This window comes from Mustelus asterias, chromosome 3, assembly GCF_964213995.1.
Source record: "Mustelus asterias chromosome 3, sMusAst1.hap1.1, whole genome shotgun sequence".
In the NCBI taxonomy this organism is placed as follows: Eukaryota; Metazoa; Chordata; class Chondrichthyes; order Carcharhiniformes; family Triakidae; genus Mustelus; species Mustelus asterias.
In genome coordinates, this window is record NC_135803.1 from 5,907,614 (window position 1) to 5,921,928 (window position 14,315).

General features: G+C 50.0%; 1 protein-coding gene across 1 annotated transcript in view; it reads left to right on the forward strand.

Annotated features, from left to right (window-relative positions):
- Positions 1-14,315, forward strand: part of fndc3ba (fibronectin type III domain containing 3Ba) — a 348,179-nt gene that overhangs the window by 266,405 nt on the left and 67,459 nt on the right. The window contains 1 exon segment of the mRNA XM_078204432.1: positions 7,195-7,373. Within this exon segment, the coding sequence (XP_078060558.1) occupies positions 7,195-7,373 (179 nt within the window).

Sequence of the window (14,315 nt, forward strand, 5' to 3'; positions counted from 1 at the left end):
TCGACACCCAGATCCCTCTGAACATCCACACTTCCCAATGTATCAGAATTTAGATAATGCTCTTTCTTACTATTTTCCACACCGAAGTGAATATCCGTCATCCGTTTTCCCCACCACTGATGGGTCAGAAAGTCAGAGAGCTGTTGGAAGCGCTGAACTTACATCTTCAGAAGCTGGAGCGCCCGAAACAGACCTTTGCCGAGCAGGTCTGTTTCGCGCCGAACCTGGACACGCGAACGCGATGGTAAAGGGGGAAATGCTGGTAAAGTTGGGCGGGCAGTTCATTAATTCAATTCCGCTTTCTGGCGCGAATCGGATCGCGGCCATTTTCGGGCCTTGGTAAAATGGGCATCTGCGCGGACGCGGATCGCGTTAATGGCCTCACACCCAGCTTTACCACGTTTTCGCGCCCAAAAACGGGCATGACGCAATGGTAAAATCGGGCCCTTAGGGTCAATTTAGCATGGCCAAACTACCTGACCCGCACATCTTTCAGACTGTGGAAGGAAACCGGAGGAAACCCATGCAGACATGAGGAGAACATGCAGACTCCACACAGACAGTGAGCCAAGTCGGGAATCGAACCCGGGTCCCTGGCACTGTGAGGCAGCAGTGCTAATCACTGTGTCACCGTGCCACCCCGAATGAAGGCCCATCCACTGAATTTCCGGAGACTCCCACCCACAGTCCCACCGGCCTTGTCGGAGAGTGAAATGGAAGGTGTGAAATCTCGCCCAGTGTCCTGTACCGTGTGAGCATGGCGACTGGTCAGGTTTCGACTGGCCAGTTCCACTGCAAACTGAGCAGGTGCCTGACGCAGGAAATGCAGTTCTCAGAAACCCTGGCACCAATCGCATCTCCCCGAGGCATTTAGCTTCTGCTGATGAGTTTTCAGTGAAACATCTGTTGGTGAATTTGTCAGTAAATGATTTAAAACATCTCACTAATGACCTCATCAGTAAAGATTCATTTTGTTCCAAATTGCGAAACTGGGCTCCCCACTGAATTGAGACGAAAGTGATGAGCTGTCATTCCGATAGTCATCATTCCACAGATTTCCAGCGACTCAGTCACTGCACGGAAACCGGCCATTGAGCCCGAATGATTTCTGCCGAGGTTTATGCGTGAGACATTCCTCCTCCCACCCCTCTCTATGTGACCACAGCAGCATATCTTTCTATTCCTTTCTCCCTCGTGTGTCTACCCAGGATTGAATTTTGGCTTCTGAATCAGCAACAGAGGTCACGAACATGTCTGACTCCGCAAGCCTGACTCAATAAAAAAAATTCCCCGAATACGGTTGGGCGTGGGGTGCCTTTAAAGATGGCACATACAGGCGGGCTGTAGAAACGGCCCACCTTGGCTCCCCGGGACTTTATACAGTTTTTCAAAAAAGCAATAAAAACAAAAAGCCCTTTCCCCGGTACCCCTCGCCCTCCCCCAGACACTCCTCATGTTCCATCCCTGCCAACCCGTGATCCCCTACCCACCCCCATGGTCTCCTACAGCCCCTATGTCAACTTGTGCCAATGACTCCCCACTCATTCCCATGGCCCCTTATAGGCCGTATGCCAACTTAGTGCCAACTCATGCCACTCTGCTACCATCCATTTCCCTTATACCTTCCATTGCCAACTCGCCCAGCATCCACCATGGGCAGACTTTAGGAGCCATGGTGAGATGCAATAAAATAAAGTTCAAAATATTATTGACATCACTACACAAAAAACATTTTTTACCGTCCTGCACAGCACAGGAATCGGAGCGGGTGAGGGGCGGAACATGGAAAGGTCCGTTGATCTCGGGTGGGATTTTACAGTTTCTGGATGAGTGAGGCCATAAAATCCCGCCCACTGGGCATGATCTAGCGCCCTGTTCGCCACAGGCAGCAAATCACGTTATGGCCACTAAGTCGCACGAGCAGCGAAAGGTGGGATTTGAGCCAGCACAACATGGCTTCCAACCGCGACGTATCCTCCCCGGCCAGTGGAATGACAACACCACCGGTTTTCAAAAGCGGAAACCATTCACGGTCATTACGCCAGAGGTGTGGAGATGCCCGGAGCCCCCGGGAATGAGGGACAAGGCGAGGCATTGCCCTGTGGAGCCCTTGCATTGCCCACTGTCAGTGCCAGGCGACGGTGCCAATGTGGCTCAGGCCGGGGAGTGGGGTTGGGGGGGGCGGTGGTACCCCCCCTCCATTGGGGGGTTCCCCTTATGTGTGATGGGGGTGATGGGAGAGCCTTGATGCCTGTGAGGCAGGCTGGGGGGCGATGACTGTAAAAGGGGAGAGTGCGCACTATACCTCTGTGGTAGGGGGGCTGCCCTGATGCTTGTGGAAGTGGTCCTCTGTGCCTGTGGGTGGGTGGGGGAACTATATATTAAATGCTGATCCTTTAAGGATCGTGCTGTGATCTCTGTTCAGCCTGCCCTGCCGGCCCTATCAGGCTCCACCCTATCAGAGTGATGGGGTAAACCACACCTCTAGATTCTCTGTGCACTGAATGCCAGAAAATCTGGAGAGAAAACTCGTCTGTTTCTGGAGAGATATGTGCCAGTTTTCCATCAGAGCCTGACGCTGACAAATTTTTGGAAAATTCTGCCTCCTCTCATTGAGATAAATCCATTCAATATCGACAGTTAAATCCCTAGAATTACTTAATCCCTTACAAAAATGTATTTGTATTCATAGCCCTCCATCAAAGACAGTTAGTCTCTTTATGACCATTTGGTCCTGTCAATTTAACTGTGAACTTACAGCTCACCCTCTGCGATGATAGATGTGGAAGTAGATAAGCAGCACTAATCCTTAAATGATAACCCTCAGGCTTCTCTCAACCGTCATTTACTAAGATTTCAAGCACTGAATTTTTTACAACCGCAAGCTTTTTTTAATTTAAAGAGCAGGACATTTAAAAGACTTGACAGCCTGACAGTTCCGCAGACATTACCAATTTTTACATGAATTCAGGTCCACCCTTAACCATTGTTAAAGGATACCTGGACCTGTCCCCAAAGGGTAGGGATTTAAGAGCAGGAGTAGGCCAATCAGCCCTTCAAGCCTGCTACGCCATTCAATAAGATCATGGCTGATCTGGCTGTGGCCTCAATTCCACTTTTCCATCTGTTCCCCCATAACCGTTGACCCCACCCTCTCCCCCCCGCCCCGCTGCCTCCCCCTTAAAATCTAACTCTGCCTGAATAAGTTCAATGACTCTGTCTCTGCTGTTCTTTGTGGAGCAGAATTCCACACACTAAACTAACCACCTTCTGAAAGGAAACAAATTCTCCTCAGTTCCATCCTAAAAGGGAGACGTCTTATTCTTAAACTGTGCCCCCTGTTTCTAGTTTCTCCCCCAAGGGGAAACATCCTCCTGATATTCGCTCCAGCAGGACCCCTCAGGATCTTATATGTCTCAATAAGATCACCTCTTGTGCTTTTAAACGCCAAGGGGCATGGGCCCAACTAGCTCAAACTTTTGGAGAGATTACGGGCGAGATTTCATGGCCTCGCTTGGGCGAGATCGTAAAATCCCGCCCAAGGCCAATGGAGATTTCCATTCTGTGAGCTTCGCCTGCCCCGATTCCGAGGCGCTAAAATTCCAGCCTATCTCTCCGAAGAACTTCAGTCGGTTTAGAACTTTTTCTCAAATTTCTGAAGCACAAGTTGTGTTTTAGAAATTTTTTTTATTCATTCGTGGGACAAGGGTGTCGCTGGCTGGCCAACATTTATTGCCCATCCCTAGTTGCCCTTGGAGGACAGTTGAGAGTCAACCAGGCTTTGGAGTCACATGTAGGCCAGACCGAGTATGGACGGCAGATTTCACTCCCTAAAGGACATTAGTGAACCAGATGGGTTTTTCTGACAATCAACAATGGTTTCATGGTCATCAGTAGGTTCTTAATTCCAGATATTTTCATTGAATTCAAATTCCACCATCTGCCGTGGCGGGATTCAAACCCGGGTCCCCAGAACATCAGCTGAGTTTCTGGATTAATAGTCTAGCGATAATACCGCAAGGCCATCACCTGCCCAAATTGCTTTTGTTTGATCAGCTGAACTTTTACATGTGTTGTTGCTTCCCTGAACTGTGGATGTGTGTAAAACATCACGTCTCTATTCCCCCTTTCCACCCCACTGCAAGCAAAAATAGTGGACGCAGAGTTCAGGTGTGGGTGACCTGGGGGGTAGGGGGAATTCCAGATTCTGGGCTCCTACGCCATTTTGGCTGGCGTGGAGAGTCCATCTGGCTTGACAAAAATTCAGGCCCTCATTTCCAGTAGATGTATCTATTCTATTCAGCTAAACCACTCTCCGTGGGACCGAGTCACATATTCTCCCCACTCTCCGTCGGAGTGAGTCCCACATTTTCCCCACTCCATGTGGGAGCGAGTTCCACATTTCCCCACTCCCTCTGGGAGCAATTCACACATTCATCCCATTCCCCATGGGAGTTAGTTCCACATTCTCCCCATTCCCTGTACTTCCCGTGGGAGTAAGTCCCACATTTTCCCCACTCCCTCTGGGAGCGAGTTCCACATTCTCCCCACTCCCTATACTTCCCGTGGGAGCGGGTTCCACATTCTCCCCACTCCCTCTGGGAGCAAGTCCCACATTCTCTCCACTTCCTGTGGGAGCAAGTCCCATATTTTCCCCACTCCCTGTGGGAGTGAGTTCCACATTCTCCCCACTCCCTGTACTTCCCGTGGGAGCGGGTTCCACATTCTCCCCACTCCCTCTGGGAGCAAGTCCCACATTCTCTCCACTTCCTGTGGGAGCAAGTCCCATATTTTCCCCACTCCCTGTGGGAGTGAGTTCCACATTCTCCCCACTCCCTGTGGGAGTGAATCCCACATTCTCACTACTCCCTGTGGGAGAGAGTCCCACATTCTCCCCACTCCCTGTGGGAGTGAGTTCCACATTCTCCCCACTCCCTGTGGGAGTGAATCCCACATTCTCACTACTCCCTGTGGGAGAGAGTCCCACATTCTCCCCACTCCCTGTGGGAGTGAGTTCCACATTCTCCCCACTCCCTGTGTGGGCGAGTCCCACATTCTCCCCACTCCCTGTGGGAGTGAGTTCCACATTCTCCCTACTCCCTGTGGGAGTGAGTTCCACATTCTCCCCACTCCCTGTGGGGGCGAGTCCCACATTCTCCCCACTCCCTGTGGGAGTGAGTTCCACATTCTCCCCACTCCCTGTGGGAGTGAGTTCCACATTCTCCCTACTCCCTGTGGGAGTGAGTTCCACATTCTCCCCACTCCCTGTACTTCCCGTGGGAGCGGGTTCCACATTCTCCCCACTCCCTCTGGGAGCAAGTCCCACATTCTCTCCACTTCCTGTGGGAGCAAGTCCCATATTTTCCCCACTCCCTGTGGGAGTGAGTTCCACATTCTCCCCACTCCCTGTGGGAGTGAATCCCACATTCTCCCCACTTCCTGTGGGAGCAAGTCCCATATTTTCCCCACTCCCTGTGGGAGTGAGTTCCACATTCTCCCCACTCCCTGTGGGAGAGAGTCCCACATTCTCCCCACTCCCTGTGGGAGTGAGTTCCACATTCTCCCCACTCCCTGTGTGGGCGAGTCCCACATTCTCTTCACCTCCTGAGTAATTACCATCTTATATTTGTGGTCCAATTCTGGTCTCCTCTGCAAGTGTAAGAGCCTTCCCTCTGTCTGCCCTATCAAACACCTGTATAATAATATAGACCACTGACAGGTACCATGCAGGTACAGTGAGCAGTGAGGAAGACAAATGGTAAGTTGGCCTTCACTGCAAGAGGATTTGAGTACAGGAGTAAGGATGTCTTACTACAGCTGTACAGGGCCTTGGTGAGATCACACCTGCAGTATCGCATGCAGATCTGGTCTCTTTATCTCAGAAACGACATACTTGCGACATACTTGCCAAAAAGGGACTGCTGCAAGAGTTCACCAGACTGGTTCCTGGGATGGCAGGGTTGTCGTCTGAGGAGAGATTGGGTTGACCGGGCCTGTATTCACTGGAATTTAGAAGAATGAGAGGGGATCCCATTGAAATGTATAACATTCTGACAGTGCTGGACAGACTGGATGTTGTTTCCTCTGGCTGGGGGAGGGGTCTCGAACAAATTGGTGGAACGTAGACTGTGTGAGGCTGACCAGAGGGGTGTCGGAATAATGGAGGGTTTCTGCAGCAGATGAGCTGAGGCAGGGGGGAGTTGAGCAATGTTACGGAGGTAGAAATAGTTGGTTTTAGTGATACCATGGTTATGGGGTTAGGAACTGACCTCACAATCAAATATCGTGACTGGCTTAACCCCAGAAGGTTGCCATGGCGATGGATGGAGGCAGTAGCTCGGGAATGGAATTTGGAGCGGGGTCCGAAAACAATGGCTTCAGTTTTCCCAGTATTTCATCGGAATGCTATTCAGTTGGAAAAATGAATATAAAGATAGAAAATGGATACTCAGACAGACTGATACAGGGATAGGTATACAGATATACACGGAGACACACCCCCACTCATTAAAACTCCTGAAGCCGTATTCGATAAACTTGCCCCCAAAACCCCTGATGGATAAATTGAAAATGAGTAAATCCATCCAAGCTTCTTTCCAGTCCCACCTCGTGGTTTTGAGCTGTGTGAACTGTGAGCTTTTTGTGTGTGATTCTGTTGTTACCCTTTAAGGCGGCTTAAAGGTGGTTAGCACTGCTGCCTCACAGCGCCAGGGACCCGGGTTCGATTCCCAGCTTGGGTCACTGTCTGTGTGGAGTCTGCACGTTCTCCCCATGTCTGCGTGGGTTTCCTCCGGGTGCTCCGGTTTCCTCCCACAGTCTGAAAGACGTGCTGGTTAGCTGCATTGGCCGTGCTAAATTCTCCCTCAGTGTACCCGAACAGGCGCCGGAATGTGGCGACTAGGGAACTTTCACAGTAACTTCATTGCAGTGTTAATGTAAGCCTTACTTGTGACAATAATAAATAAACTTTAAACATTTTGTTTGAGCTTGAGGGGGGGGTTCTTTGGCAAATGAGGAAACAGCTATGAGTTGAAACGTGTTTGATATTTGAGTAAAAGTATTGAGTCCAGGAGAAGCTGACCCACGGTCAGCTCTGGCCCTGATATCGCTGTATCTGGTGGATAGACTCTTCCGATGACTTTATCTCGAGGTAACCAGATATTTCTTCTCTCCTCCTCTCTCCACACGCTCCAGTGCTCAGACAGTCTGTCCGTTCGCACGCACAGTATTGCACCCGGTCCATGCCAGCCACCCAGGCTTGTGGGGAAAGCGAAGCACACAGAGTTCCAGATCCAGTGGGGTAAGTGTCACTGCTCCTGGGTGAACATTTGCTGCAGTCAGTGTTGCTGCAGTTACTAAATGCACAGCTTGCTGTCAGCTATTCTGATTCATGGACTTGCAATGTTTTGCAACACCTTTCGAGACCTCAGGACGTTTCAGCGTACGTCACAGCCAATGGCGTATTTGGTAAAGTGTACTCACTGTTCTAATGTGTAATTTACACACAGACAGTTCCCACAAACAGCAATGTGTTCATGATCAGATGTGTTATTTTTGAGTAATAAAGTTTGGCAGGATACTGGGGATATATCTGCTGCTGCTCTTTCTATCGTTCAAAATTTTAAAAAGTTAATTTATGGGATGTGGACATCGCTGGCTAGACCGGTATTTATTGCCCATCTCTCATTGCCCCTTGAGAAGATGTCAATAAGCTGTCTTCCTGAGCCGCTGCAGTCCATGTGATGTAGGCACTCCCACAGTGCTGTTAGGGAGGGAGTTCCAGGATTTTGACCCAGCGACAGTGAAGGAACAGCCAATATATTTCCAAGTCAGGATAGTGAGTGAATTGGAGAATTTCCAGGCGGTGATGTTCTCAGGTATCAGCCACCCTGTCCTTCTAGATGTTTGAGGTCATTCATTTAGAAGGTGTTGCATAAGGAGCCTTGGTGAGTTGCTACAATGCACACTGCTGCCACTGTACATCGGTGGTGGAGAAATTGAATGTTTGTGGAAGGGGTTGCAATCCAGTGGGCTGTTTTGTCCTGGATGGTGTCGAGCTTCTTGAGTGTTGTTGGAGCTGCACTATCCAGGCAAGTGGAGAGTATTCCATCACACTCCTGATTTGTTCCTTGTTAATTGTGGACAAGCTTTGGGGAGTTGGGAGGTGCGTTACTTGACACCAGATTCCTACGATTTTGTAACCACAGTATTGATATGGCGAGTCCATTTCAGTTTCTGGTCAATGGTAACCCCCAGGGTGTTGATAATAGGGGATTCAGTGATGGTACAGTGGTGGCATTTACATCCATTTGAAGGGGCAAATAGTGTTTATATTCATGTTTGTCTGGAATATAGCACCTCTGACTGCGCAGCACTCCATCAGTATTGGCACAAACACAGGAACAGGAGCAGGAGTAGGCCATTCAGCCCATTGAGCCTGCTCTGCCCTTGAGTAAGATCATGGCTGATCTGATCGTACGCAGGGAGTATCAGCCTGGTTAATGTGCTGAAGTCTCTGGGATGGAATTTAAACCCCAGGAGGTTTTGAGACACAGACAAGAGTGATATCCAGTGACAGAATCCAGTGATATGCAGGGAAAAGGGCTGCAGGGGTGGCACGGTGGCACAGTGGGTTAGCACTGCTGCCTCACAGCGCCAGGGACCCGGGTTCAATTCCCAGCTTGGGTCACTGTCTGTGTGGAGTCTGCACATTCTCCCCGTGTCTGCGTGGGTTTTCTCCGGGTGCTCCGGTTTCCTCCCACAGTCCAAAAGATGTGCTGGTTAGATGCATTGGCCATGCTAAATTCTCCCTCAGTGTACCCGAACAGGTGCCGGAGTGTGGTGACCAGGGGATTTTCACAGTAACTTCACTGCGGTGTTAATGTAAGCCTGCTTGTGACTCTAATAAATAAACTTTAAACGGCCTGGAATGCGCTGCCAAGTAGGGTGGTGGAGGCAGGCACGCTGACATCGTTTAAGACTTACCTGGATAGTCACATGAGCAGCCTGGGAATGGAGGGATACAAACGATTGGTCTAGTTGGACCAAGGAGCGGCACAGGCTTGGAGGGCCGAAGGCCTGTTTCCTGTGCTGTACTGTTCTTTGTTCTTTGTTCTTTGTTGGGGGGGAGGTTTAACACAGATATCAGAAGGACATATTTCACACAGAGGGTCGTGGGGGCCTGGAATGTGTTGCCGGGCAAGGTGGTGGAGGCGGACACACTGGGAACGTTTAAGACTTATCTAGACAGCTATATGACCGGAGTGGGAATGGAGGGATACAAAAGAGTGGTCTAGTTTGGACCAGGGAGCGGCGCGGGCTAATTGTTCCTTGTTTCTCGTTTCAAGGCTTCATTCTATGATCATCTTGCTGGTGCCAGTACAGAGCGAGACTGCGGATAGTTGGGAACCTGTCTCGGGGGCAGGGGATTCATATGGTGTTCATGGAAGTGGAAATGACTAGGGTTGGGAAGCATTTTCCGATCAGGGCCATTGTGATCTCCTGGACTCGTTTCGATCGCCTCAGGGGGTCGGAGAGGAATTTCCCAGATTTTTTTTTTCCCCATATTGGCCCTGGGGTTTTTCACTCTGGGTTTTCGCCTCTCCCTGGGGATCACATGGTCTGGAATAGGGGGGGTGGGGGTGAGTTAATAGGTTGTAATGAACAAAGCATCGTAGCTGTGAGGGACAGCTCGGTGGATAGGATATTGGTATGTAGATAGGCTGGAAAATTGGGCGGGGATCCTGGATTCAGGATTCAATCCTGGACCGGGGAGCGGCGCGGGCTTGGAGGGCCGAAGGGCCTGTTCCTGTGCTGTATTGTTCTTTGTTCTTTGTTCTTTATCAGCAAACATATTTTGAAAGTGATTGAGCAGAACAAAGAACAATACAGAACAGGAACAGACCCTTCAGCACTCCACAAGCCTGTGCAATATGAGGTTTCTATCCCTCCCAGCCAGTCAGCCCGACTGGGCAACAGAGATTGTGAGGACTTGGAAAATGTACAGAAACACAGCAAAACCCACGTGACATTACGATGGAGTATGTGTGAGTTCATTAAAAATCCATGTCAGTCCTCATTATTCTGTATCCAATTACACACAATTTCAAGCGTGGTCAACTCTTTAAACATAGCTCACTGCAGAACAGTGATTCTTCATTCAGAAATGCCGAAAATAATAATTAGAATGTAATTCTTTCCAAAAACCCTATCCTTGTCCAATTCATTGCAGACAAAAGCAATTAAAGAATTTTTTAACGTGTTTCCACTGTGAATTTAGGAGATTCCAGAAACATAAAAATCATCAAACGTTTAGTTTCTGACTGATCCCACCTTTCCTTTCTGCCCTCCCGCCGTTTGGAACTTTATACAAACCCCCAACACTGACCTTTCCTGGAGCTTTCCACCAGTAACGAGGGAACTTGCAGCTACTTACATAGCATCAGGACCTCGTCTTTGGAGTGGAATCATTGTTGTAACATAGCAACTGCAGCAGGAAATTTCTGCACAGCAAGATCCCACACACAGCAACAGGATAATGATTGTCTTATAATGATGCTCATTGAGGGATAGATATCAGTCAGGACACCGGGGTAACTCGCCCACTGGGTGTTTGGGCGAGGGGTGTTAGAGTGGGTGTTGGAGGGTGGATGTGGGGTGGTGGCTGTTGGGAGATGGGTGTTTGGGTGATGGGGGGTTGAGTGTTGTGTGGGGGGGTTTGGGGCTGGGTGTTGTGGGGGGGTGTTTGGGGGTGAGTGTTGGGGAGGGTGTGTTTGGGGGTGAGTGTTGGGGGGCGCATGTTGGCAGTGGATGTTGTGGAGGGCGTGTTTGCAGGTGAGTGTTGGGGGTCTGTGTTGGCAGTGGGTATTGTGGGGGTGGGTGTTTGCGGGCGAGTGTTGGGGGGTCCGTGTTGGCAGTGGGTGTTGTGGAGGGGGTGTTTGCGGGTGAGTGTTGGGGGGTCCGTGTTGGCAGTGGGTATTGTGGGGGGGGTGTTTGCGGGTGAGTGTTGGGGGGTCCGTGTTGGCAGTGGGTGTTGTGGGGGGGGTGTTTGCGGGTGAGTGTTGGGGGGTCCGTGTTGGCAGTGGGTATTGTGGGGGGGGTGTTTGCGGGTGAGTGTTGGGGGGTCCGTGTTGGCAGTGGGTGTTGTAAGAGGGTGTTTGGGAGTTTTGTAGATGCCTCTCAGCATGAACAGGGAGGGTGGAGAACCAGGATAAAGGAGGCCCCGAAGTTTCATTGTGACCTCGGCGTGGGAATGATGCCCATCCCTGGACAAGGAATATATGGATTCAGATTATTATAGAATCCCTGTAGTGCAGAGGGAGGCCACTCGGCCCATCAAGCCTGCACTGACAACAATCCCACTCAGACATAATTCCCATAACCAGATGTATTTACCCTCGCTAATCCCCCAGACACTAAGGGGCAATTCAGCACAGCCAGCAACCTGACCCATACATCTTTGGAGTGTGGGAGGAAACCCTCGCAGACACCAGGAGAACGTGCAGACTTCAAACAGACAGACAGTCACCTAAGGCCGGAATCGAACCCGGGTCCCTGGCACTGTGAGGCAACAGTGCTAACCACTGTGCCACCGTGCCACCCATTTGTCTTTCTCCCTGGGCACACAGGTCAAGATGCCCAATGCCCATTGAGAACCACTGAGTAATTTCTAGACTACAAATGGACAGCTACACCAGAGAAGGTTAGCCTTGTATTCCTGTCCCTATAGACAACTGGTGATTGCAGGCCTTGAAGATGATGAAAGAAGTTGAAAGGATGGATTCTGAGAAACTCGCTCCTCTGGTGGAGAGAGCGCAGGACATTGTGAAATGGATCCAGGCCAGTTGTTGGAGCATGAAGCAAGACACTGCCCTTTCACTTATTCTGCTGCTAACTCAGTGTCCCAGTCAACCCTTCAGTACTGTTTTAAGAACAAAGAACAATACAGCACAGGAACAGGCCCTTCGGCCCTCCAAGCCTGCGCCGCTCATGTGCCCAACAGACAAACGGATGGCACGGTGGCACAGTGGTTTGCACTGCTGCTTCACAGTGCCAGGGACCCGGGTTCAATTCTGGCCTCAGGTTACTGTCTGTGCGGAGTTTGCACGTTCTCCCCGTGTCTGCGTGGGTTTCCTCCGGGTGCTCTGGTTTCATAGAATCCCTATAGTGCAGGAAGAGGTCATTCGGCCCATCGCGTCTGCACCGACTACAATCCCACCCAAGCCCTATTCCCGTAACCCCACATATTTACCCTGCTAATAACCCTGACACTAGGGTCAATTTAACAGGGCCAATCAACCTAACCCACACATCTTTGGACTGTGGGGGGAAACCGGAGCACCCGGAGGAAACCCTTGCAGACACGGGGAGAATGTGCAAACTCCACACAGACAGTGACCTGAGGCCGGAATCGAACCTGGGTCCTCCCACAGTCCAAAGATGTGCGCGTTAGGTGGATTGGCCATGGTAAATTGATCCTAGTGTCAGGGGGACTAGCAGGGTAAATATGTGGGGTTACAGGATTAGGGCCTGGGTGGGATTGTGGTCGGTGCAGACCCGATGGGCTGAATGGTCTCCTTCTGCACTATAGGGATTCTATGATCTATTCTATAGTTAACAAGTCAACAGCCCCATGGTTTTGTGAAGGGGAGGTCGTGTCTCACTAACTTGATCGAGTTTTTCGAGGAAGTGACAAAGATGATTGATGAGGGTAGGGCAGTGGATGTTGTCTACATGGACTTCAGTAAGGTCCCTCATGGCAGACTGGTGCAGAAGATGAAGTCGCATGGGATCAGAGGTGAGCTGGCAAGGTGGATACAAAACTGGCTCGGTCATAGTGAAAGAATGTGTTTCTGAATGGAGGGCTGTGAAAAGTGGCGTTCCTCAGGGATCAGTGCTGGGACCTTTGCTGTTTGTAATATATATAAATGATTTGGAAGAAAATGTAACTGATTTGATTAGTAAGTTTGTGGATGACATAAAGGTTGGTAGATTTGCAGATAGTGATGAGGACCGTTAGGGGATACAGCAGGATATAGATCGGTTGGAGACTTGGGCGGAGAGATGGCAGATGGAGTTTAATCCGGACAAATGTGAGGTAATGAAGAGTCGAATACAGATAGGAAATATACAGTAAATGGCAGAACCCTTCAGAGTACTGATAGGCAAAGGGATCTGGGTGTACAGGTACACAGGTCACTGAAAGTGGCAGTGCAGGTGGAGAAGGTAGTCAAGAAGGCATACAGCATGCTTGCCTTCATCAGCTGGGGCATTGAGTTTAAAAATTGGCAAGTCGTGTTGCAGCTTTATAGAACCTTAGTGAGGCCGCACTTGGAATATTGTGTTCAATTCTAGTTGCCACACTACCAGAAGGGTGTGGAGGCTTTGGAGAGGGTGCAGAAAAGATTTACCAGGATGTTGCCTGGTATGGAGGGTATTAGCTATGAGGAGAGATTGGAGAAACTTGGTTTGTTCTCACTGGAGTGATGGAGGTTTAGGGGAGACCTGATAGAAGTCTACAAGATTATGAGGGGCGTGGAGAGAGTGGATAGTCAGAAGCTTTTTCCCAGGGTGGAAGAGTCAATTACTGGGGGGCACAGGTTTAAGGGGCAAGGTTTAAAGGAGATGTATGAGGCAAGTCTTTTACACAGAGGGTGGTGGGTGCCTGGAACTCGCTGCCGGGGGAGGTAGTGGAAGCGGATACGGTAGTGACTTTTAAGGGGTGTCTGGACAAACACATAAAAAAGATGGGAATGGAGGGATATGGTCCCCGGAAGGGTAGGGGGTTTTAGTTCAGTCGGGCAGCATGGTCGGTGCAGACTTGGAGGGCCGAAGGGCCTGTTCCTGTGCTGTAATTTTCTTTGTTCTTTTATAAATGGCACTGGAACTAAAAGCAAAAGCTTCAGCAGAAACTTATCAAAATTAAACCGAAATGCTGTATTTGGGGCTGATGATGCATCACAGTCCCTGTGAAGGCCTTGAGGGTTCTGGCAGACGCCACCTGCTCCCTCTCCGGGGGCATCTGGGCAGGAACGTACCAAGAAAGAGAGCGGACTGTCGAGACTCTCCTTGTATTCTTTTTAGAACCAGCTAAAATAAACAAATTCACTAATTGACAGCCGCTTAAGGGGTCATTGCAACAAAAGACAAAACTTTAAAAGAGATTTAACTAATCTAATCAAATGAAAATGTCGTTGTGGGGGGGGGGGTTGATGACACACCCAGTCCCTGTGGAGCCCATCTGTTGGGGAAGGCGTCAAACATACCGACGGACACTGCGTGATCCCTCTCCTGGGACATCTGGACACTAATGTGGA